This window comes from Fundulus heteroclitus, chromosome 9 (assembly GCF_011125445.2).
Source record: "Fundulus heteroclitus isolate FHET01 chromosome 9, MU-UCD_Fhet_4.1, whole genome shotgun sequence".
In the NCBI taxonomy this organism is placed as follows: domain Eukaryota; kingdom Metazoa; phylum Chordata; class Actinopteri; order Cyprinodontiformes; family Fundulidae; genus Fundulus; species Fundulus heteroclitus.
Window position 1 is genome coordinate 3,011,288 of NC_046369.1, and position 26,930 is coordinate 3,038,217.

Here is a 26,930-nt window from a genome sequence, read left to right on the forward strand (position 1 = left end):
TTCATGCGTTCAGTCATATGCAACATGAGCGAACGTGGGACATATGCACGCTGTACCCGGTACTGCTCCGGCCTTACAGACAGCGTGGTCGCTTGGACTCCCAGTCCCTGCGTGGTGTCATTTATTGTGTACGTATTATTATGTGACTGGAATATATTGCAGCCGAGTCTTTAAAAGAGGGAGGGTGGGGGGGGGGGGGGGGTTGCAGGAGGGGGGGAGGATTCATTATAGCGAAGGAGGCACTCTCACAGGGAGATGACCTCACTTTGTGTGAGATGCCTGAGAAGAAAAACCCCGGAGTAATGAGATGAGAGGAGATAAGTTCCCTGAGATTTAGAAAACACACACTTCTATTACGTCACCTTCTATTTTACTTTTTGCCACAGTCTGAAATTGTTTTATTCGAGCTTTATTCGACATCTACCACTGGAATGTTTTCGTCGTTTCTCACCTTACAACAACCAGCTTGAATGAATGAAAAGATGCATGTTTATGATTAAAGGCACACGTTTATTAAAGGTGCATGGTGCAGATTTTGAAGTTAAATGTTATAGATTTTCTCTCCCATACATGCCCTTACAATTGCTTGACGTTTAACATGAGTCATCCTCTATTTACCACAGTTGCCTCTGTGGGCTGAATATTTAGTTCATGAGAGAGTGATTCGGGCCGAATCCTCTGGGCGCGCACGTGGGTGTGATGCTCACTCTCGTTCACCTGGCCATATCGCTGAATCTCCGCCGCAATCCATGCGTTAGCGAGAAAACACCAGCTAACTTCAATAGTTATAGCGTTCTTACCTCAGAAGACATTACTGCTCTGAACAAAAGACCTGGACTGTCGCAACAGCAGACGCTTTTCCTCTTCCTCCATCCACGTGCACACTGGTGTCATTTCAACTTGTCGCCAGAGGGGGGCAGACGTCTGCAGAAATCCAGGAACTTATGCTATGCTCCTTTAAAGCGTACCTGTGAGTAGAACAGACACAGATCACAACATGTGCATCAGTGGGCCTGCTCTGTCTGTCTCTCTTTTATAGGGCCTAGTCAGTGGACATTTTGGTCCCACGTGTGTTCTATTCAATTAAATTTTATTTATATAACGGCAATTCATGAAACATGTCATCTCGAGGCACTTTACAAAGTCAAATTCAATCAGATTATACAGATTGGTCAAAACTTTCCTATATAAGGGAACCAGTTGATTGCTTCAAAGTCCCGACAAGCATCATTCACTCCTGGAGAAGCGTAGAGCCACAGTGGACAGACGTCTGCATTGTTGATGGCTTTGCAGCAATCCCTCATACTGAGCAAGCATGAAGCGCAGGTGGAAAGAAAAACTCTCCATTAACGGGAAGGAAAAACCTCCGGCAGAACCGGGCTCAGTATGAACGGTCATCTGCCTCGACCGACTGGGGTTAGAGAAGACAGAGCAGAGACACAACAAGACAGTTGTGGTTATAGTATAAAATTGAGTACAACACTTTTATCCAGCTGTGGATGTCTTAAAGTGAGGTATAAATCAAATTGTACCATATCTGGAGTACTATGTAGAAGTCTGGGGCGACATAAATAAAACGGCACCAGAACCATTTTGGAAACTAGAGATAAGAGCGATAAGCATGATTAATAATGCTAGCTATCGTGGACATACAAATATGCTATTTCACAAGTCAAATACTCTAAGGTTTGTTGATCTGGTTAAATACAAAACGGCACAAATGACGTACAAAGTAAGACTCAACCTCCTGCCTGTAGATTTACAGAGGCTTTCAGACAGAGACAGAGGTGGAGGCTATTATTTTAGAAGAAAGAAATAATTTTAAGATTGTCAGCTAAAGATCTTGTGTTTCTATCTGTAAAGTAAAACTGTGGAATAGTCTTAGTGTAGAAATACAGGAGATTCCAACCATCATCTAGTTTAAAATAAGATTTAAGATATTTCGCTGAAACAGTGTCTAGTTAAAGAGGTCTTGACTTATTCGTAGACCATTTAGTTGTATCTGTGGTACTCTGTGTACGAGTACAATGTTTTATTTTGCTGTGTATGCATTTGAGTACATGCATGTGTATGAAGTCGTCTGCTTGTAGCTATATGTGTGAAAAATTAAATAATGCAACTTGTAATTTCATAATGAATCAATTTTATCATACGTTAAAGATTCATACTGAATAAGATCAAGTATAATGCCTAATAGCTACTGATGGCTTCTTCAACGTGATAATAAGACAAGGACAGTTGTTATATTGAGAGGTAGGATTAAATAAGCTTATTTTTTCTTCCCACCCCATTCTGAACATAATTCTGGGCTTTTATGATGTGAAATCTTTGTGGATTATATAAACTGTTATTATGTTTTCTGTTTCTTCTACTCTTTTATTTTCCCATCATGCTGTATTTCTTGATATTCTTGTCGCTGGTTGTTCACTGACACCCTCCAACTCATCATAACTAGTTGTTTTTGTTTGAATATGTACATAGATATTCACATATTAGCATCTGTTCTCATGTATTAATTACATTTTAATAGCATTTTTAAAATTTCATTGTGTTTTTAAACCAGTTGTGATCATCAAAAAACAATGATCTTTACTTTGATTTGTTGTTATTGTTTAATTCAATTACATTTTTTATTTACATAGCACCAATTCATGATACATGTCATCTCAAGGCACGTTCCAAAGTCAAATCCAATCAGATCCTCCAGGTTGGTGAGAAAGTTTCCTCTCTAAGGAAACCCAGCAGGTTGCATCAAGTCTCTCCAAGCAGCATTCACTCCTCCTGAAAGAGCGTAGAGCCACAGTGGACAGTCGTCTGCATTGTTGATGGCTTTGCAGCAATCCCTCATACTGAGCATGCATGAAGCAACAGTGGAGAGGAAAACTCCCCTTTAACAGGGAGGAGAACCTCCAGCAGAACCAGAACCAGGCTCAGTGTGAACGCCCATCTGCCTCCACCCACTGGGGCTTAGAGAAGACAGAGCAGAGACACAGAAAGCTCAGAAGCTCACATTGACCCAGGAGTACTTTCTATGTTAGATGGTAATAGTGGATGATCTGCCCCAGTGGCGGTTCTAGACCAAATTTTTCGGGTTGGGGGGGGGGGGGGGGGGTTGCAGTGTTTTTTCACAAGGGCACAGAACAAAAAAAAAAAAAAAAAAAAAGAAACAACAAAATGGCAATATTTAACTGTTTAATAATATAAAGTGGAACTGCAGATTTCAGACCCCTGATCTAGCAGTTGGAAACTGTGATCCCAGCTAAATACGGCTGAAGCTAAACGTGAAACATCTTAATTTTTAAATCCTTCTCAGAGTAAAACTGTATATGTAAAAAATAAAATTGGTCAAAGTCACCAATCAGTTATGGTTTCTTCACCATTGCAAATAATTATAGGAAGTGTATTTAATGTTATGTCTTTAGAACAGGGGCCATAACAGGCCCTGATCTGCCCCTCCCTGGATGATGTCACAGGTAACAGAACGCCAGACCAGGTGTACCTACTATGGAGAAAAAAATGACAGACAACAAAAAATTAAAAGTTGAAATAACAACAATCTTGCTGAAACTGAGAGCTACTTTGTCGGTACTTCATCGACCAACAGACTAAAATAACATCTTAGATGCAGCTCACTGGAGGGTTGTGCTAGTTTTAGAAGGGGCTTGAGCACCACGTGTGGTCCTTGGGGGGGCTACATGGTGCCCGCCGCGGGCACCATGTTGGTGACCCCTGCAACATCCATCCATCCATTTTCTGACACGTCTATCCCTTGTGGGGTCGCCAGGGGTGCTGGTGCCAATCTCCACAGGACAAACAAACATTCTCGCACACACTCACACCTAAGGAGAATTTAGAGAGGCCAAATAACCAAACAGTCATGTTTTTTTGGACTGTGGGAGGAAGCCGGAGTACCCAGAGAGAACCCAGTGCGAAACCCGGAGAACCCCATGCTATCCAGGGCAAGGGTAGGAATTGAACCCAGGACCTATTTGCTGCATGGCAACACTGCGCCACTGTGCAGCCCAACACCAGGGCCGGATTATCCATAAGGGCCAGTGGGCCAGTGCCCAGGGGCACCAACCATGGGGGGTGCACCGCATGACACATGCTTTAAAAATATATTTTTCATAAATTGTTATATTATTTACTTGAAATTGTTGAAAGACCATGCATTATTCGTTTCTGTGAACACTGATGTCACAATAATAATAAATAATAAATAAATCAAGATTTTTTTTGATTTCAACATTTTAAAATGAGATATTTAAATATTGCTCACTGCTCATATGCCTACATGTAGTTGTGTAATTTAGTAAATAGTAAATTACATTACAGAAATTCCCTTGATTATGTCTGATGTTTTTGACCGGAGGACAGCACGGGTAAGGGGGGGGGGGGGCTTTGAGGTATAGTGTTATTTTTGTATATTTATTTTTTAATTATTTTGTTATTATATTATTGGGTAAAACCATTAATGTAAAAAATACAACTGATCCAAATGACCAGTCAGTCACGGTATCTTTGTCAGCATTTATCATCCTGAGAAATTTAATATCATGTCTTTAGTACAGGGGTCACAACAGGGCCCAGGAACAGTTCTACAGGGGCAAAGGCCCCTGTTGGCCCCTGTCTAGAACCGCCCCTGCACATATGCCTACATGTAGTTGTGTAAGTTAGTAAATAGTAAATTACATTACAGAAATCCCCTTGATTATGTCTGATGTTTTTGACATAATCAAAAACATCAGACATTGTCTTAATATACGGGCCTGCCCAACACTGCAACAAACAAGGCAAATTGGAGAGTAGTAGGAGAACTCAGCAGAGTTACCATTATCTTTGGATATGAGTGTCATTCATTTTAGTTTTTTTTTTATTGTTATTATTCTCAAGATTTAAACAAAGAGATGGGGCTTTAGCAAATAGGCAACTTCTAAGGGACATTGAATTGTGTGCACTGGAGTTTAAAGAGGTGTGAGATAATTTCTTATCTGCACCACTATGAGGTTTTTGTGTAATATGCCAGAGCAGAATGTGATTCATATCGCGACCATCAGACAGGGGGCGTCCAAAGGCTGCGGGGAGAGCGGCCGGTGTGTGCGCCTCGCCTCGCTGGAAGTCCGTGCGTGTGCGGGTGAACTAGTGATCGTGGCAAAGCAGAGAGAGAGAGAGATGTAGCAGCGCAGCTCACCGGGGACGCTCCGTGGCCACCGTCTCGTCTGTCCACTTCCACGTCTACTACCCCCATCTGTCCGGCATTACCGACGCGCAATGGGGACGCTCTGAGGCGGAGGAGGAGCCGCGTTTGTGTGAGACGGAGCCGCGCGATGCGACCGAGGAGAGCCGGCTGTCGGAGGATCTACTGCGGCTTCGGCGCTGGTTCGTTGGAGTAGCTTGTGCTAGCGCGCGGGGGGCTAGCGCCTGGCGCTGGCTTCTGCCGTCAAGATGCTGCGCTGGATACGACAGCAGCTGGTAAAACTGCCTTCTCTGCGTCGCGTCGACGCCACTTTCCAGCAACTTCCCGAGTTTTAACACACGCATAAGTTTCGCGAAAGGGATGTGTTGAACTTTTATTTTTGGCTCGAATCTAGCGAGCTAACCTAGCTGTGTGTTTTTTTTTTATTTATTATTATTTTTTCAGCTGTTGTCGATGTGTTGAAAACATTGTCGTCGTCTGTCAGGTAGACGTTAGGTCGGCTAGCTAACGTCTACCTACCAGCTAGCTGGCGGTTGGTAGCTCGGCTGTTTTTTAGAACCAAACGACCAGCTTTAAAATGGGTTAAAAATGGTAATTTGCTCCAATTTAAATCCACTTTTAGACAGGTTTATTTGGAAAATGTACCGGCTAGTTGGCTAACCAGGTAAAAAAAAAAAAAAAAAAATAAAGTAGGTGAAGTTAGGCAGTGTCAGTAACTCAAATCAAACTTTTAGAAACTTGTTCAACTAATTTATCAACAGGATAATTTAGTTTAGTACTAAGCTACATATTAGGTCCGGTTTGTTAAACTTTAAAAGGTAACGACCATTGTTGTTGTTAACTGTAAATACACACAGTGGCTAACATTATACATTCTAACTACAAATGTATCATTGCTGATTCAAATATTTTTGAGACCTCTACCTCTTCAAGAAATTCTGTATTTTTCTGAATATACAATTTATAACATACACACTGATAGCTATATATAATATATATATACGTTTGTGTGTGTATGTTGCTTTAAACAAGTAAAAAATAAAACGTCAGGCTTTCAAATTTTCTTTGTATCATAACTGTTAGACCGAAAAATTAATTTTCCTCATGTTTTCTTCATTTTTACATAGCGTGTATAAAATATATATTAAATGTGACGTTTCCTCACAATTACCCGTATCAGGCTCTAAAGTGGTAGCATTACTTTATCTCATATGGATTCAAACCAAAACAACGATTTTTTTTTTTAAACTTCCGGTTTAGCTACTTTATACCTCTGTTGGATGAAAGCCCATTTCCGTCACTGTGATGAAAAGAAATAAATAGAAACGTTTCATGTCAAAAGAAACTGAAACTTTCATTGTATTAACAGCATTAAAAGAAATGTCAACAATACAAAAATTATGTTTGTAAGTTTAAAAAAAAAAAAGAATAAGAAAAATTGCAAAGTTTTTCAATCTGAAGTTCTGGGGAATTTATATTTCTCACTTTTACATCAAACATATGAACAGCTGGGCTCCCTAACAGAAAATCCATCACAATATACATTTGTGGAGGCATAATTTTTATTTACAATTATAATAATGCTAATTATTATTATGCCATAACTCTAATGCCATGAAATTTTAGGGATTGTAAGGGACTTCTGATCAAAGTAAACTTTATTTAGAAAGCCAGAGGGTTCCAACAATACACAGGCAAGATTAAAAAGTGCATCATAGAGCAGTTGAGTTGTGATCTTAAGGGGGACAGCCATACTGAACCTTATGGATTAAATACTTTTGGCAGTATAGTGCAGTGTTTCCCCTACCAGTATCAAACGGGATACAATAGGATAAATAAATCATATTATGTTGTAGTATGTTACAACAAAAAGACACGTTTATTGATTTCACGCGGTGCCGCAGGTGATTATTAGAACGTATCGAGAACGTTTGCCTAACGCAAACATGAGGATGATCGTGTCTGTTTAAACTCTTATCGTATAAACATTAACGCTCAACATGGCACACATTCTCAACAAGTAACCGGCTCCATGGTTTCCAGATGTCCTACAAAAATACTTTTAGCTTCTGATTGTGCCACATCAGCAAAAGTTCTGTCTGATGGAAATAAAAATCCACTTTCCCCGAGTCCGTCACCAAAAACAGATGGCTGCTTTATACTTGGAAGACACATTTCTGTTGCTAGATAGTCTGCATGAATGGATCATTTAAAACAGATCCTAAATATAATAAAATCAACACGGAATCAGAATTATTCTAAACTCTGGCTGGCAGGTCTGGAGTTATCGAGAGTTTCAATTTTGTCAAGAAGTAGGAAGGAAGAGATGCGGGTGTCTGTCAAAATGTAACAACGTGTACAGCTACATGATAGTAAAGAGAGGCAGAAACATAAAGAGAGACAGAAAGATGGATAAATAAGTGAAAAATGGAGAGAGAGAGAGAGATGCTGGCTGCTCATTTAAAGGAGCACTCTGGGATATTAATGGGAAGTTAAGTGGAAGGAAAATCTTTGTAACCAAAGAGTCAGCCTACAGAGCATCTGCGCAGCCACTCCACAGGCAAAACTCCTAATACTGTGGCGTATTTGCAGTTTAAAGGAATAACTCTGTTTCTTAATTTATTCAGCAAGGTGTGTTTGGAGGGTCAAAATGTAACATGCAGGTTAATGAGCTGATTAAACAGTCAGATAAACTACCCAAGGTATTCTTGGTCCAGTGTTGTTTTATGCCCGGCGAAGTCAGTCGATAGATAACTAGTTGAATTCTTTGTGTGTTTGTATTATCTTTGTGAATTTTCTAAATTCCGATCTACAATAGCAAGAATGAAGCAGTTTGGAGGTGACCGCTCCGCCAGTAAAGTAATCTTACATCCAGCGACCGGGAAGCAAACAAATAAAAGAGGCCCAGACTGACCGATGGTAGACCCATTAACAATAATGTTACAGCTAGGTCATAATTATTATGTATTATATCAATATTATGAGAAAGCTAGATATAAATAGCCATGTCGTAATTATAGAAAAATCTTTTTATCATGCTGTCTGAAATGGGCTTCCATATGTTTGGCTTTGTGTCGCTACATTGTGTTTAGATTTACCACATTAAAAAGTGAGCGGCCAGTTTCAACGTGGTTCTTTTTATTTATTTATTTATTATTTTATTTTTTTTAGTTGACATTATGGGGGGAAAAAAGTGAAGTTTCCAGGTGATCTGACTCTTTTGATGTTGTGTACTGAGTCCATCTATGTTTAATGTTAGCAGCATCTCTTTGTCGCCCCTTGAGAGAAATTAGCCTGGGACAGAGGAGGCTCACACTGCACAGCCACGTTAGATTCTTCCAAAAATAACACAATAATAAAATCAAGAACTAATTCATTTTAAAAAATCACATAACTAAACAATGTTTCATTAGAAATTGTATGTTTAAAAACACACTTGGAGCAGTGTCATAGTCTCATGATTAGAAAAAGCCTGAAGGAGCCCAGGCAAAAAGGATCCTACGCTCCTCCGACGTCTAAATACACCATGGACGTACTAAAATAGTCAATGAGGGATTGCTTATCTAGATGCATTCTTTTGGACATGTTCATCCTGTGCTCTGTGTTCATCGATAACTTTAACTGATAACGGAAGGATCTGATGATCGTAGTGGTTGTGCTCACAGTGAAGAGCTCTGTGGCTTCGTCCAGAGTCCAGTGAGAACTGCTCAGTGCAGGCGAGAGGTTTGTTAAAATCTGAGGGTGATCAGGAGTCAGAGGAGCGGTCGTAATAATCCATAATCTTTCCTGCTGCCTTCATCAAACTTAAAATCTGAGCTTTTGATTTTGCAGTCAAGTTACCAAACCAGCATGCCGTAGCTTAAAGCTGACCCAGTTGTTGCTCTGTAAAAATAAATTGTAATGATCAGAATATCTGTATAGACCCCAAACAACTAGAGTCTGCAGAGAAAATGCGCAGCAATAGTCACTGCTAAAGAAATCCAGCGCTGATGTTGCCTGTCTATGTCGTGAATAGATCTCATATAAAAAAACCCTGGGAGGGGTTTTTATATGAGATTTACAGAATTTTGTTGATAAATATGCTGTTAATAAGTCAGTAGCTATTTTTACGTGCACAAAGTTTCAAAGTTATATATGATTAAATGTATTCGGATTAAAAACAAAAAAAAAATACCCGGATTGTGCCGTTTATATACGGGCACACAATCAATTAATCCAATCATAAAGTTTGTTTATATGCTCCTGGCTTTATTCAGAGTAAAAAAAAAAAAAAAAAAGCAGAAGAAGAAGAACTTCCGTCTTTGCTGAATAACAAAGAATAGCAAGTATTACGAGTTAATTTGTCCTCCGAGGGCACGAAGTGGTAATTACAGTTGAGTTGTTACTGAATAAATAATAATTTTGAGCTCTGGATGTTTTAAACAGAGAGGTTGTATCCACGAATTTCCGCCATTCGCCAACACAGAAATGCGTCACGTCGGGCGCACTCAGGTCAGTTTATTCCGACGAGCGTTTAGACGCTTTACTTTCCGGTTGATCTTAATCCGATCACAATATTCCGATTGGCGTGTTTACGCGACGCATTTTTAGTGCGATCTCCTCCAGCCTGTGTCAGCAGCAGCTTTATTCTGGTCTTCATTGGCGTCCGCCGTGCGGTGAATAATTGGTGAGACTGTCGCTGGGGGGGGTGTGAATGTGTGAGATAAGTTACTCATAGCTGAACCGTGACGTCACAGTAATGAATGAGTCCCCACAGCGCAGCCTGTTTAACTCCCTCGTGTTGAAGGCGTACCACTTCCTGCCGTTTAGGTTAAAATGGACAAACACCGACTCTTTAGCTCCTCTGACGTTAGCTGACCTCCTCAGCGGGTTCATCCTTTTGCCGTTACCTGAGCGGAGAGTTGGGGTCGATTCAGAAGTGAAAGCTTCCTCCCAATTTGAGATAGCCCAACTAATTTAACCCCTCTCTCATAAGTGACCTGCCTGGTTAATTAAAAGTGTATTTAAATTGCGTCCTAGCTCACCTGGCCTAATTAAAAGCCGTCTGAGGGCGTCTGGCGGGCCTCGATAACAGCCGCGGCTTATTCGCTCTGCTTTACTTTCTTCTGGAAACGCAGACAGGAGGAGAGAGACGCAGGAATCCGCCGGTGTTTTAGTGTCCCTCCTCCTGCAGAAGCAGAGATGACATCATGCTAGTGCTTCTGCATTTACACTATAAAGAAGCTTTAGTAACCGTGCCTTATGCAATGGGCGTCTGTGAAAACTTTTTCTGATAACTCATGTTGCAACAGTTGTTCAAATTGGATGTGGCCTGTAGACGTCTGCTGGCTTGGGTTTTGGCTGTTGCGTCTTCATGGTGGAAATGTACAGCTGTAAATAAAGGGTGAGGAAAAGTAGAGGGAGCGGGGGAAATATTACTGACTTGCACGTCTTCTGCAGTTGTTTCCTGCTGGATCTCTGCTGGACATTGTCGTATAAAAAACTCTTAATCTAAATAGTTGCGTTCAGTGAGTGCAGCTTTGCTCCTGGTCCTTCATTTCTTGCCACGTGTTGGATATCGGCACATCACTGCGGTGGGGATGTTATTGTAGCTGTTGTCATCAATCATAAGGTGTAAATCAGCAGCAGCATCTGTGGTTTTATAGATGCTCCGTTGTCCCGTTCATGTAACTCTGCCCTCGCTCTGACTTGTTGGGCAAAAACCCTTCCTGTCTTCCTTGTTTAGCGTTTCCCCGTTAGATGGGTGATTCTGATGGAAAGCCTTTTGGTCTTTAATACAACTCAGTGGGCGGCTTTGCTTGTATTTCTCGCTGTTCTTCATGACAGTGGCTCCACCAAGGCACTGTGGGACTTGTAGGCTTTAGGCAGGGAGTAATTACCTGTCTGCCTTTAAATTGATGTGGGCATTAGAGTCTGCAGAGCAGAAATGAAAGGTCTAATTTCAGTTACAGACAATGCAGCCACGTTGTGTCTGTGTGTCTTTTACTTTTTTTTTAAATCAACTACTGTGCAAAATTATCATTTATAAAGGTGGTTTTGAGCATCTAAGTTCATAAATTAACAAATATGTAAAAAGACCTTTAGTTTTATACATAATTCTATGTTGTACTTTACCATTATTACGTCTTTCTGTAAACTGTCTTCAATTTATCACTTCCAGCAAGATTGATAGAAGGTTTAAGAAGTAAAAACCATTAAAGTTAGCTGCTCCTGAAGGAGGAAATACACTGGCCGCGAAACAGGCGTGTTTTTAAAAGCGTAAATTTACACCAGACGCTGCAAAATACGTAATATATGGGTAAGGTACTAAATTACTAGTAATATATCCTATGTTTTGAGCACCTAAAAGTCCCCTTTTTTGACCAGATCTGATTAGAAATAGCAGATTTTAGTTTGCTAGCTTGTTAGCTTGTCACAACTACATCATCCATGGCGCTTTATTTTTGCCGACTCTTATTTTGGAATACTTCCGGAAGTGAACTTTGACACAGGATGTTGTTTTCCCATTTATTCCCTGCCAAACAGGAGCATATACGCATCTGAAATTTTAACTTCAATCCAATTTAAGCGTTGCGTTGTACGCGCTTAGTGTAAATTTATTGACTGATTAAAGTGAAAAGCTAACCTATGCTGCTTACACGCTGCAACGCATCTGGTGTGTTTCCTCCCTTAGATTTACCTTATAGCAGTGCTTCAAAAAGGATTTAAAGGCCATTTTATTGTTTATCAATACTCTAAACCTCTGTGATTTGTAAGGACTATTAAAGTTTAGGATTGTAAACTGGCAATAAACGTTAACATGAAGTAAATTGTATTTATTTAGCACTATTCACAGTTTTTCCCCCCTAAAAATATATAATAAAAACTGACTAATTAAAACATGATTTAAGCTAAAACATGGTTAAAAACACAAGCAAAAACAAATTCAGTTACATAGATGATTAAAAACAATAATGTTTGAAAAGATCCTAAGGAAAGCCACATTTTAAATGAGGCCAGATTCAACATGACAGGAAGATTTTTTTAACAGTGGAGGTGCAACGCTCTCGCTGCAGCGATCCTGTCGAGTTTTACATCTGGGTCTTGGGACTACAGGCAGAGTTTGGTTTATGGACCTGAGGGCTCGAGTTTGAGTACGTGGCTTTAATGATTCAGCAATATAAAAATAGGCCTGACCATGCAGGGCCCTGAAAGCTAAAGTCAGGAGTCTGAAATAAATAGTAAAATGATCAGGTAACCAATGCTAAGGTAGTAAAACATGACCGATGTGAGTTCCTCCATATTGTTTCCCTTGGACCTTCTGCCACAGAGTTCAGGACCAACGGGAGGCGTTACAGGGCTTTCCGCTTTGGCTGATGCATGTGAAAAGTGCATCACAGCAATCTAGATAAGAGGAAATAAAAGCATAAATAAGCATATCAAGTTCCTGTTTGGATGCCAATCTCCTGACGTTGTTGATATTTGGCAAATGATTAAAACCGTTTCGGACAGGCTAAGATCCGTATGTGTGATTTAATGGCCACATTCAAAAGTTAGATCTGTTGCCTGGTCAGAAGAACCATGTAGGGGCGGGCGATACGGACTTTAAATTATATGCTGATATAATGATAAAAATGATTTTAGAGACTTGGACAACTTTATTTGTCATTTTGTATGCACTCTGTGCATACAGAACGAAATTTCATTTGCATACAGCTTGAAAATTACAGTGAATTGCAGTAGCTTACAGGATAAAGTAAATTACAGGATAACATTTACAGGGTAGAATGTACAGGATAAAGTGCAGCAGTGATTTAACAGTACAACAATTGAAATGTAAACAATGCAGGAGAAAAAGACTGTGTGCAACTTTTAGGTAACTTTGTGGCTACGACGTCATGTCAGACAAATATTGTCCTTAAAAAACACATTTAATAATGAAACACATTAAAACAAAGATCTAAATATATTTTATCAGCACACAAGTTACAAAAAAAAAACACTTCTATTTCTTAACAGGAACAGCATTTAATTATATTTTTGTATTTATTGGCATTTCTGAAGGAACAGACAGTGGAGAAAACTGCCACAATAACGATCCTGGCAACACTGGCAGTTTTTGGGGTTTTCAGACGTTACTAATTGGAATTTATCATCTTCAAGAACCAAAATTCTTATCATGATAAACGTTTCCCGATGACGATAAAACAATGCAATAAAGGCCCAGTCGTAGAACCCTGCTGTGTTGAGGCCTGATGATCAGACACTATGTTTCAGAGTACAGTTTAAGACCGTCAGTCATCCGGGTCATGGTTACTACAACGTAAATCGAAGGCAACCGTACTTTCACTCTGCTCCTTTTAAAATAAATAATAATTCCAACACCTACCCAGGAGTCTTTGTCAATCCTGGAGGCTCACAGTGGAGCAACCTGGAGTTTGGGAGCGGCTGTTTTAAAGCACATGGAGGACAATCCCAGGAGCATTCCAAGTCAAATCAGCGCCACGCCCAACAGGCGTAGATTACGCAATCAGTGTCATTTGGTGGCGTTTGGCCCTCTGAAGGAATTGTGTATTAAATAGATTAGTTTGTGTGGTGCTCTGCTGTCAGGGCGTCGATTGTGATGGCTCGTTAGTTGCTGGATGTTAACGTGAAGGATTAACGGCTGTTATATGTTCTTTGTTTTCATCGTTTTTGGGTATTTTTCCGAGGCAGAAAGACGAACCAGAGCCTCCAAAGTCCTTACATAGATACGCTCATTGTGGGATTCTCCATTTGTAATTGATGCCTAGGGGTGCGTGCCATATGTTTTATTAAAAGGAGAATAAATGCATGAATATGCGACCAAACTGTGTAATCACATAATAGCTGTGTTAACCGATCTGGGTATTGCTGAATATTTTGTAGGTTTTGATTGTCTGTAATTGTGCTCTGGTGATTGAACTTCAGTTAATGGTGGTTTGTGCGCTTCCAGGACCAAGCTTGGAGTAGAAGCTGCCAGGCGATGGGTTCTGCAGTTTGAGCGTAAAGAAGCACAGCTTGTTAGCGCTACACAGACAGGGGCCTAGTGCTGCTGTTGTCGATTTGCTATGAATTTAGTTTGGTTATCTGACGAATTTTGGGTTTCTTTTCCCTCAGATTTGTTGTTTTTGTACATTTACAATGTGCCTTCGCTTGCTAGGAAGAAAAAATAAAATTAAGCACCAGCTGGAGTAGGATGTCTGTGAGTCCTCCTTCCAGTTCTTGGCCAAACCCTACACTTTGCATCTAATTGTGCCAAAAAAGATTCTGAGTCTACATCTAAGAATAGTGGTGGCAGGTGACCAACTAAGACCGTAGCAACGGGTCAAGAAGGTGAGCAAAGCGCTGGCACAAAACCACGTGAACAAGTAAAGTTCGGAAAAGACTTACCGTATTTTTCAAACTATAAGGCGCACTTAAGACCCATAAATCTCAAAAAATTGATGGAGCGCCTTATATATGATTAAAGTTGTGCTTACTGACTGATTTTATGCCGTACAATACGTTCAAAAATCTGTTAAAATGTGTAAGTACGACTTTGGTTAGCAACAAAGCCGCTCTGCTCAATGGATATTAGGGGCATTACGGTACACTGTGTCACTACCTGATAGGACCCCTGAGCTGTCTACAAGACTGCCTGACTGTAATGTCTAAACTAGAAGTGCATTCATGTAAGGCAGCCTGGAGTACGCGCTAGCAACAATAAACCTAGTAACTTAATTCTATATAAAAGTTACGTTTATTTTGGCCTTATGTTAGAAACAGGGTAGTGTAGTTCAACTACTCTGTCCTCCTGATAGAGACGGATAGAGAGCTGTGGATGTGGAGGAGTGATATTACACACTTGGGGAGAATATTTAATGCGCCTTATGGTCTGAAAAATACAGTAACTGGTGAGTTTAAATTTGCAGATGTGTTTTCTATACAACTGAATGATTGCATTATTACGTATTAAGAAGAACTGTTGACACTGCACCAGAAGTATGACTTAGTTCTTTATGAAAAGTGGTAGGAACAAATTTATTTTAATCAAAGCAGAAGTTAATATTCACACCCACCCTATTAATTAACACTTTAAAACCATTCCTTATTAAACCAGTGAAACTAAACGAATGACATGAAGCTTGTTTCTGTTTAAAAACAGAAAGTAGAGAAAAAAATGCACTTTTTATGTGGAAGAGAACAGAGTGTGGTGTTAATGACGTAACTAATAAATAGACAAATAACTGAAAAACATTAATATCACGTTGCCTTATTGAAAAAGTTGCTTCTGGCTGGCATGTATTTATTTATTTTTTGCAAGTGAATAAACTTTGTTGTAGTTTACTGTTTTATTAATGTACATTCACTCTATGTTCATGGTGTTCTTCGATAAATATTTAAAGAGGACAAATAGAAAAAAAGTAAGGATGTGTCTTTAAGTTCAACATAGAACTGGATTATGGATTCTTTTCCTGGAGTAACATGAGTTGTGGTTTTTGAGACGGTAAAACATCAGGGAAGTCTTACTTCCTTTCTGCAATCATTCTGTGAAATTTAAACATTGACAACAGGGACGGTGTTGAGTTTGAAGCTCGGCAAACTAAACAAGGTGGTTCCTGTAATAATGCAAAACCATGTCTTTGTCACGGTGAGACACTCCGACAACAGGCAAGCTGAGATGCTTGAGATGAAAGACGCAGATGATTTGGCAGTTTGCTCCTAGTTGGCCAACCTGGCTAATTGTTAAGCTGACATTAATAGAAAATCTTTTTTAAGCTCTGCATCCTGTAGGGTAACCATGTGAGTTTAAAGTTAAGCAAACAGAGTAAAACCTCAGACCCACCATGCCGTGGTACAGGCAGGTCTGGTGCAGATATATAATAGCTTGCTGATCTGTGTCAGCGGTTCTGCTGCTGTGTGTTGAGTTTCTGCCTCAGACTGTTTACCTCCCGGCCTTTCAGTATCCTCCATTTATACTCAACAGTTTCTAAGTATAGCTTTACTTGTGTTGCCTTTGCATGGTAACTGTTTAATGAAGTTCTTTCAGCAGAAAGTTTTAATCACTTCACAGCATTATGATTGTTTCTGTTATCATCTGGTCTTCCTTGACATTAAAGACTCCGTTCCTCAGCCATATCAGTCTTGTTGTAGCTCGTTCATAGTGGGGGTGTGACTTTAGAATTTTTTATTTATTTTTTTCGGAACAAGATTTCTTTACTTCAGTTTTCTGCCTTGAGAGACATGAGAGTTTTAACCGGGGTGGATCGATGCAGCTCAAAGGAGGAGCGCAGCCCATTAAGCGGGTACCGTGATGTGTATCAAGCTAATAACAGCTAGCGTTAATAACAAGCTAATAAAATTTAGCGTTAATAACAAGCTAATAACAGCTAGCGTTAATAACAAGCTAATAACGGCTAGTGTTAATGACGAGCTAATAACAGCGAGCATTAATGATGAGCTAATAACAGCGAGCGTTAATGACGAGCTAATAACAGCTGGTCTTAATGACGAGCTAATAACAGCTGGTGTTAATGACAAGCTAATAACAGCCGGCGTTAACGACGAGCTAATAACAGCCAGCGTTAATGACGAGCTAACAATACCCAGCGTTAATGACGAGCTAATAACAGCGAGCGTTAATGACGAGCTAATAACAGCTAGCGTTAATGACGAGCTAATAACAGCTAGCGTTAATGACGAGCTAATAACAGCTGGTGTTAATGACGAGCTAATAACAGCCGGCGTTATTGACGAGCTAATAACAGCCAGGGTTAACGACGAGCTAATAACAGCCAGCGTTAATGACGAGCTAACAATACCCAGCGTTAATGACGAGCTAATAACAGCGAGCGTTAATGACGAGCTAATAACAGCTGGTGTTAATGATGAGCTAATAACAGCTGATGTTAATGACGAGCTAATAACAGCTGAGCGTTAATAACGAGCTAATAACAGCTAGCGTTAATAACAAGCTAATAACAGCTAGCGTTAATGACGAGCTAATAACAGTGTTAATACCGAGCTAATAACAGCTAGCGTTAATGACGAGCTAATAACAGCTAGCGTAAATGACAAGCTAATAACTCTGCTAATAGAGAGCTAATAACAGCAAGCGTTAATGACGAGCTAATAACAGCTAGCGTTAATGACGAGCTAATAAAAGCTAGCGTTAATGACAAGCTAATAACAGCTAGCGTTAGTTTACATTGACCAGGAGGTTTTCTCCCAGACGGGAACTTCACTGACCGTTTTATTTTGCTCTCAAACATTGACGCATTTAACTTTTTTTCTCCTTCCCTTCTTTTCGGTCTCTTTCTTTACATTCTGCCATCTTTGTTTTCCAGGGCTTTGACCCCCCCCATCAGAGTGACACCAGGACCATTTATGTAGCAAACCGTTTCCCCCAGCATGGCCACTACATACCACAGCGCTTTGCAGACAACAGAATCATCTCGTCCAAGGTATTAAAATGTGTTTAAGCAATAATTATTCAATGTGATCACTACGCTTTGGGGTATTTATTGGCTTTAGTGGTGAACGTGAGCAATAAAATGTAATTGAAGATAAACAATTATGCTTAGCTGTAAAAGCCATGGAGGAAGACAACTTTGACAAAGCTATTTCATCTCTGTAAAGGTGATCTGTCAGATTCCTTTGGTCCTGTGCAAATCTAAGCCAGATGAGCTGTGTGTCCATGTTCACCAACGTAGTGAGAAGTGTTAGTGCAGATTAGTATAAAGCAGCCTCTTTGTTTGTTTTAGTCCAGCTTCCCTTTGTCACTGTTAGGAAAGCAGTAGTGGTTTATTGTAGTTTTTTTTTAAAGCCACAAACAGAATAAATGTATAAAAAAGAATTATTCCACTTTAAGTAGGTTTGAGGAAATCTGATAAGAACTATATTATTCTGCCTAGGGAGGGACAGCAGGTATTGCTGAAAAAATTAGTGACTTGGGGGGAAAAATGAAACTTCACAGCTGATTTCTGGCACAAACAAAAGCCTTTTGTGCCAGAAAGAGAATTATTAGGTCAATTTGAAAGAATGGTTTGGTCCAAACTGGCTTCTTGTTTCCAACACACAGGGATGACTGTGATTAAACAATCCTGAGTAGTGGTGAGGATTACGTATAAAATGTTGCATAGAAATAACACAGACCAGTTTCTGGTGTCTTTGTCCTGATTTATTGACATTTTCCATCTTAACAAAATCGGGGAAATGTTTTGAGACCAAAGTAATGGCAGCCAGTGAGCGGTGACTAAGACAGGCAATAGGTGCTGTGCTAAACTGGTTATACAGTATAATACTTTCATAATGCTCATATAGCTGTGTATTTGTGTTTATGTTCATTTTTCTGGTGTAGTTGATCATAATGAGCTTATTGGATCATACAAAGCAGCTGTTTTTCCAACATCTGTGAACCTTTTTATTCTTTCTCTCCAGTACACAGTTTGGAACTTCGTCCCTAAGAATCTGTTTGAGCAGTTTCGCAGGATAGCGAACTTCTATTTCCTCATCATCTTCCTGGTGCAGGTAATGTCACACTGGAGCACAGATAAAGAAGTCGGTTCTGCGAGTGCGTGTTTCTCAGCTGGTCATGAGTCGCGTGTGACCTCAGCTTCCCTGCTTCACATGCTAACGTGTCTCTGTGTTCTTAGTAATGTGTGTGTGTGTTGTCAAAGCGTCACGCCTTCAGGATTCATCAGTCAGCCTGCGCAGAAGATGGATTTGGCGTTCAGATTTTTCCGCCATGCCCAGATGTATTTGGCACCGTGTAGTGAAGCAAAAGCAGTCAACCTGACTTTGAATGGAGGTTGTCAGTGAGTCTGAAGACGGCTTTTTTGGGTTAGGCTTTTTTTTGTCTCCTGTTGAGATTTTTGAAGGAGATATTTTCTTAAACAGACAGTTTGATCCTTTTAGGTTAAGGTTATCTCCAATTAGGGCTGGACGATAGTTCAATAACAATATATATCGATCGATAGATGTATATTGATGATAGAAAAAAGGGTAGATAAAAAGTTCAACAGAATAAAAGTTTTCATTCCTTTTGCATTCTATGTTAATATTACAGTTATTACATCCTCCCAACCAATCACAACGCAGACCCAGGAACCAAGCTCCGCACCTTCAAAGAGTTCAGAGAGCACACTTTCTTTTTTAAAAACTTACAGTTTTAGTAAAAAGTTGGTTGAATAAAATGTTGAGTTTGAATTCAGTGTTTGTGTCTGTATCTAAAAATAGATCGCTAAGCAGCAGCATAAAATGCTCAATGCTGCACTTTAAATATATGTTTCTAATTCTCAATATCGATCAATATGATTTCTATTTTATCGATATGCTTTTTTTTTATATCGTCCAGCCTTATCTCCAATGGATTCCTTGATACTCAGCGTGTCAGAGTTGTGCTTTGCCTCTGGAACAAATTAAAACTCAGTCAGGGTGCATTTTATTCAAGCTCTACTTTAGATGTTTAGTTTGCTGTTCAAATTCTTGTGGAAGCTTATTTGCTGGTTCTTATTAGCGTTGTAAAGTTTCTGTGTACATGAAAAGTATGTAAACTGATATTTTAGAAATCTTCTTTCACACAAAACAAGCTGTTTAATCTACTGTCTATTTAGGGAGTCTTTGTTTTCCATGTTTTTCTGAATGAACGTCTATTTCTTCCTTAAAGTGCGTCTGTTGAGCAGTAGAACGTCGTGAAATAGTTAGAATAGGAATTAGCTGCATACTAAAAACGCAGGCCCCATCGGGATCTGTTTCGTATATATCAGTTTGTTTAAACTCCAAGTAAGCTTTAATTTCTGAAGCTTTCAGGAAATCAACATTTTCATTTGGATTTGAATACTTTTTAAGTCGTTATATTTCAAATTGTGCTATAGGCATGTAATTCTACTGGTGGGCAATAAGAGGATCTTGGATTATGAAAGATTAGAAAATGATGACATGGTGCCAAAACACAGACGTCCATATATTTAGGTTATGTGTAATGAAATAGAATGAAATGGATTAGTGATCCTATCCCTTAGTGTCAGTTGATAGGAGGTTTAGTCCCACCTGTCAATAAAAAGGGTCATTATCAAAGTAGAAGCTTGTGGTGGCCTAGAGTATATTTAGCAGGGAGTTCCCTGGTTTAAATCCCACAGACTGCCTCTCTGGGTCCCTGAGCCAGACCCTTAGCCCCAGAAAGCTCCCCGGGCGCCGCACAGTGGCAGCCCGCTGCTCCCTGAACGATGGGTTAAATGCAGAGGACGGCTGTCACTGGGGTGTACAAAGTTGCAGCGACCAAAAAAAAAGATGATCTTTGCAACCTCATTGTTACTAAACATACTGATGGTACTGGTTGCAGAAGGTTCCAGTCAGCACTGTTTGCACCATAATCCAGAAGTGGAAAGAACATCGTTACACCATAAACCGGCTGCGACGCGGTGCTCCCTGCAAGATTTCAGTAATAATAATAATTATCAGAAGAGTCGTCCAAGTACTGCATTAGCAGGTAGCATTGTTAAAAAAAAAAAAAAAAAAAACGTTAAGCAATTTATTCACAAGCTATGGTCTGATTGGACACTCATCGTTATAACACTTCCTTACTGAACACAAAGCATGTTTAAGTGTGTTCAAAGTCTGCAGAACCTGTGAAATACTGGAGGAACACTGTCTGGTCAGGCGAGACCAGAATTGAACTATTTGGATGCCACGGTGTGCATCATGTTTGGAGGTCAAAGGGCGCCGTCTATCGCCACAGAAACACCGGAGGGACCGAGTTTAAACTGCAGGCAGACTTGGTGTCACTGAAAGGATGAATGGACGAAAGTACCGAGACATTCTTGATAAATATCTGCTGCCATCTATCAGGGTGATGGACTTTTCTACAAGATGGGGACATACAGTACACTGCAAAATAGGAACTAAAAGTAAATTTTTTCTTGAAATGAGTGTATCTGTCCTTGATTCGAGCAGATAAATAAGATGATCTGCTAATGAAATAAGACTTGTGCACCTAAAATAGGAACAAGTGCATTATGTCTAATTTTAGGGGTAAAAATGCTCATTCCATTGGCAGATCATCTTATTTATCTGCTCAAGTTAAGGACAAATACACTAATTCAAAGAAAGTTTTACTTTACTTTCCAACCCTGCAGAAAATCTCTGGAACCAACTAAAGCCCAGGGTTTGTAGAAGGAGCCCTCAGAACCTTCAGGACCTAAAGACAGTTTGTGTGAAGGACCGACCAAACTAGCTCCTCCGTACAGGAGTCGTCTTAAAGTTGTCGTCACCAAAGAAAGCTTTTCAACATGGCATTAAATACATTTCAGCAAGTGTGCTCAGCACTTTTAGCCTGTGCCGTTTCATTTTTGTAACTCATAAGTTAATATGTGGACCTCTGTGGTTTGATTTCTTTAAGTGGATAATTGGAGGAGTAGTTCCTAAACATCTGGTGAGACTTATTTGTAAATTGCACCTTTATAAATGTATGTATAATCCGTTGAATACTTATTTTACACCTTGAATGTATTTTTAATGTCAAGTACAATAATGGACATGTGTGCAATATTTAAAAAAAAAATACATTGTATAGACCCATAAATGTTATTACCTTCTGTATAGACAGAAGGTAATAATTCAAGTGCCTGGTCTTTCTGGGGAAAAAAACAAAACTAATTTATTTACACTTGTGCATCCAGGAATTGCAAATTATGACAAAAAAAACCTAAAAAGAAAATACTATACAGTTCCTCAAAACTATCATAAGAACTCAGATCTGAGAAACCATTTATGTAGAACCACATGCTTTCAGTCTGGCTCAGGGCCTGCCGTATATTTCAGTAGCCCTCGCTGTTTGGGCTTCCTGTTTTTCATCACACCCTTATGCAGCAGTACGGACAAATTAATGCCAACCAGAGCTTCACAGCTCACAGCCAGAACACCACCATCACCTGGATGTTCAGGTGAAACTTTGCAAACCTTCCGCTCCAGATAAGGTTGAATGGTCACACTGCAAAAAGGGAACTACAAGTATGTAAAATGCATTTGTCCTTGATTTGAGCACATAAATAAGATTATCTGCCAATGGAATGACCCTAAAATAAGATAATTAGATATACTGTGTTTGAAATAAGACAATGGAGATGAATTGTTCCCGTTTTAAATGCAGAAATCTCATTCCATTGGCAGATAGTCTTATTTATCTGCTCAAATCAAGGACAAATGCACTAATTTCAAGAACATTTTACATTCTTTTAATCATGTAATCATGCTTTTCTTTCTGTTTTTTTTTTATTATTATTATTACAGCATAAGTCGTCGGGTCAGTTCTACAGTTTAGTGAATAGAAGCGTTGACTCAGCCGTGATCTATTAGGAGTTGGATGATTTTGTCAAAGCGTGTGTGTGTGTGTGTGTGTGTGTGTGTGTGTGTGTGTGTGTGTGACTGCTTCTGCTGTAGTGACGGTTGACACTGGAGGGAAGTTTGTAGAGATTTCCTGTTTGAAACCGCCTCTGAAAGGTTCCTCCCACCTATACGCAGATGTGAGCGTCTCACCGCTCTGTTGACACCTCTCCGCCTGTCGTCTGTACGTCTCTCTCTGCAGTTAATGATAGACACTCCAACTTCCCCAATCACCAGTGGGCTCCCTCTCTTCTTTGTGATCACGGTTACGGCTATTAAACAGGTGAGGACACGAGTAGACAATAGCTTCCTCTCACTTGTGCTGAAAATGTGGAACAATCACCACGCTGCTGTTTAGCCATATTTAAGTTCAAATCATCTCATGGAGATCAACTCCAAATTATATTTACATTGAGGCTAACCTAATAAAATTTGTTTTGCACTCGTTAATAAAACGTATTCAGCTATATGGCGTCTGTACGTTTTTAAAAGGTTTAAATTAAATGTTTCTTCCCAGGGCTACGAGGACTGGCTGAGGCACAAAGCGGACAATGAGGTCAACGGAGCGCCGGTGTATGTGGTCCGCAGTGGGAGTCTGGTGCAGACGAGATCTAAAAATATCAGGGTAAGACCGCAAAACTGCATTATGAGGAACCTTTGTTTTGCCATTTATTGCAGTTCAGAAATCTTCTCCTTCATCAAAAACCACTTTGTAAAGAGGAGATCATTATAATCCATCATCCTAACCTCCTAAAAGAACCCATTCGCACCATGAAGTAGTTTTGATGTTACCCTTACGCTGGCTCTGAGAACCGCATAGTGCATCCAAATCCTCTGAAGTCGCCGTTTGCAGAAACTAATTTGTGTGGCTGTTGCCCAACGATCCGTGTTTGATTTAGCTCAAAAAGGCGAACGAAGCTCACAGCTCAGAGGCTTCCTGCCCAAAACAATCAAATGGTTTATTATGTTCTCACATAGATATCCAAATCATCTCTTCCAGTAAAGCCTTCGTCATAATGCTGCAGCTTTTAACTTCTTACACACATAATTCACAACAAAGCATCAGCAACAGTTTGGGCTTTCCAGACGAAATGTATTCATTTGAAAATGAGCCGTTGTACTTTGACGGTTTGTCAGAAACGACTTTCACACTGCAAAAGGGGAACTAGAAGTAGGTAAAATTTTCTTGAAATTTGTGTATTTTTCCTTGATTAGAGCTGGTAAATCAGACTATTTGCCAATGGAATAAGATTTTTACACTTAAAATGAGGACAATTCATCTCCATCATCTTATTTCAAGTGCAGGATGTCTAATTATCTTATTTTAGGGGTAGAAATTCTCATTCCATTGGCAAATAGTCTTATTTAGCTGCTCAAATCAAGGACAAATATACATATTTTAAGAAAATTGTACTAATTTTCAGTTGCATTTTTGCAGTGCAGCAGCATTAAATCGTAGTAAGTTATTGATTTTTGTGATGCTTCATTTTGCTACTCCAATATGTTTTCTAACAGCACGGCGTAACATCTAAAACCTTTCTGAGCAGAAATCTGAGTATCGTCTTCGTCTGTTTCTTGTTTTCTTCACCTCCATCCGCTCAGGTCGGGGACATCGTCCGTGTCGCCAAGGATGAGACGTTCCCCGCCGACCTGGTCTTGCTGTCGTCGGACCGTGCAGATGGCACCTGTCACATCACCACCGCCAGCCTCGACGGAGAGACCAACCTTAAGGTTCGTCGGTAGCCTGTAATCAAATTAACGTCTTTGCATGCGTGCCCCTGCATTCTCAAGTGCAGGTAACATTCAAATGAATAGTTTCCATCTTTAAAAAAAAAAAAAAAACATGGTTCTGTTTTTTTCAAACCGGCTCCAGCTTCTGTTTTGTGTCTGCCGCTCTGACACCTTGTTCTTTGAACCCATCTTTCCTTTTCTTTTCTTAACTTTGATTAGATGCGTAATGATTGAGTTAACTTTGACCGCCACGTTTTATGTCGACACGTCTCAGATGATCGCGAGGCCTAAAGAACATTAGATAGTTTGAAAGAGGCCTATATTGCATTTTCGTTAGAATTTTTTTCAATATAATTCATTGTACATAGATGTGTCAGCATCTTTAGTTGTGCCTTTGTAGGATGAAGTCAAAGCTGCTGAACTTAAACCATGAGAAGAATACATGCCTGATTGACAATAAAGTGCACTGATGTTTAAGTCTTTGTTTGAACTGAGTTCAGCCTGTAAGAAATTGGAGTTTTATCACATTAAAAGGTTAATAAAATACCAGCAGTCTAACTGATAGCTTTTTATTATATAATTTGAACAAGTAGTGATTCTTTTTTTAGAGTATACTCACCTAAACAAATACAAAAATGACAGACATAATAGTTTTTACTTTACAAAAACAGTGACGTTTTTTCTGTCAACATACTTTTATAGTTATTTAAAAGCCCAGCATTAAACTCTGCTTTGCTTGCAGACCCATTTTTCGGTGCCAGAGACGTCAGTGTGCCAGTCGGTGTCCCAGCTGGAGGCCTTGAAGGCTGTGGTGGAGTGTCAGCAGCCGGAAGCTGACCTTTACAGGTATTCTCTTCTTTTATTAGGACAATCATAGCAAATACGAACTGTTTTACAAAGTTAACTGGATGGTTTTCACCAAAGCATGATCTTGAGTTTTAAAGAATAGAATAAAAGAAAACTGGAAAGAGTTACCGCCTGTCTAATGGATGCTGTGGTTAGAGGATTTCTTATTGTCAACAACAGCCGCCTTCCGTAATCTAACTTACCTGGGTGCTGTACCTTCACAATGGCTGTTTATACAGCACTTATTATATTAAGTGAAAATATTTGTGAAATTGTCCACCCATCATCTGCCGCTCACACGAGGTCGGGTCACGCAGGCAACAGGTCCAGGAGGCAACTCCAGACATCCTCCAGCTCATTCTGGGGGATCCCAAGTTGGTCCCAGGACAGACGGGACAGGGTTTCCTACATCTTATGTTTCCCGTTTTGTAATCCAGGGCGGGATCACCAGCATTTTTGTGCAAGGTGATTCATTTTGGGCGTGGGTCTCCGCTCTTGTCTCTGGCTGCCTGCAGGGCGAGGCAGAAGCCGTTAGGGTGTGCCTGTAAGACAGCGCTGAGGGAAGTTGGTTCAAGCTAGCTATCATTGCTGCCTCCGTATAGCGACTCCAGATTGATTGGGCTTTCACGTAAAGTTGCCATTAACGCAGGAAAAAGTCAATAAACATTCCTGCTAGTCACTTTTTGAAAGAAAGTCCCTAAATATAGCAACGAAGACGCTAAATGGGCATCACAGGACTGTCGTCTCTGCTTTTCCTTCCCTCCTGAGAGCAGCGCGCCGTGCGGTAGCTGCTAGCTAGCCGCTAGCTAGCTTCACAGCCAGACAGGAGTGAGCAGGCAGCGTTGTTGTTGTTTTTTTTTTAAATAAAGTATATTTTAATGTTTTATGATATTCAAATTCATTTCAAACTCTGATTATGCTTAGTATAAGTGCGCAAACATAGGCTATATATAATACAGGACGTATATATTTCATATGCTCTAGGTTGCTTTAATATATATTTTATTTTGCTGTGCGCCATGATCAATTACATGGAGCAGAAACCCTGCGGCATATACAGTGACTTCTGGGTTTTCCCCGGCGTCTCCTCCCAGTGGGATGTGGGATGACGTCATTATATGGCAAATCCACTCAAACAAACTACATTATGCCCGCGGCCTCCATTTGTTACAAATCGATTTTATTTTGTTAATTTATGGTTATTTTCCAGTAACTTAATCGAGGCATGAAAACTTTTAACATCTTTTTGGAATGCTTCTGTGGTAGTCAATTTAATCGGTAATTTTGCCGGACCAAAGTTACATCTTAAGAGAAATTTCCTTCCTCCAATTTTTTTTTTTCTAAGTTGTGAAGGAAAATAAACCATAAACTCTTTTAATTTTTAGTAAAAGTCTGCAGCTATTTTAATTTAATCACGGCATTTCTCACTTTAAAATCAATAACATTTATTTCTCCTTTTTACTATGTCGTTCTTTCTGATCACATGTTTTTTATTATTCCAGATGAAATTGTGATGAATTTGATTAATTTTTTATTGTAGCATTTGGTATATTTAAGATATATGCTGGATAAATTAATCTGGCTATCCCCTCCGTTTTTGTTAACAATATTCTTCCAAAAATTGAGCCAACTATCAAATATTTGTTGATTTTTTTTTTTTTTTTTTTTTTTTTTTTTTGTAAAATGGCTTGAATATTTGTTCTATCATTTCCAGTGTGGTCCTTTATACCTAAATATTTTACCTAATTTTTATCAATTAAAGTGGGTTGATTGTTTTGAATTGCTAAGATTTCAC

At 39.6% G+C, this 26,930-nt stretch overlaps 1 protein-coding gene across 6 annotated transcripts in view; it reads left to right on the forward strand.

Annotated features, from left to right (window-relative positions):
* Window positions 1-5,070: 5,070 nt before the first annotated feature.
* atp11b (ATPase phospholipid transporting 11B (putative)) overlaps window positions 5,071-26,930 on the forward strand; it is a 67,813-nt gene continuing 45,953 nt past the window's right edge. For 2 of the 6 annotated variants that reach the window (XM_036140842.1, XM_036140843.1), the window contains exons 1-7: window positions 5,071-5,472; window positions 17,524-17,640; window positions 18,617-18,706; window positions 22,761-22,841; window positions 23,076-23,183; window positions 24,161-24,289; window positions 25,032-25,135. In XM_036140842.1, the coding sequence (XP_035996735.1) occupies window positions 5,446-5,472; window positions 17,524-17,640; window positions 18,617-18,706; window positions 22,761-22,841; window positions 23,076-23,183; window positions 24,161-24,289; window positions 25,032-25,135 (656 nt within the window). In that variant the 5' untranslated portion in view covers window positions 5,071-5,445. The remainder of the gene's footprint in view (window positions 5,473-17,523; window positions 17,641-18,616; window positions 18,707-22,760; window positions 22,842-23,075; window positions 23,184-24,160; window positions 24,290-25,031; window positions 25,136-26,930) is intronic. The other 4 variants (XR_004931649.1, XM_036140838.1, XM_036140839.1 and 1 more) reach the window with 2 other exon arrangements.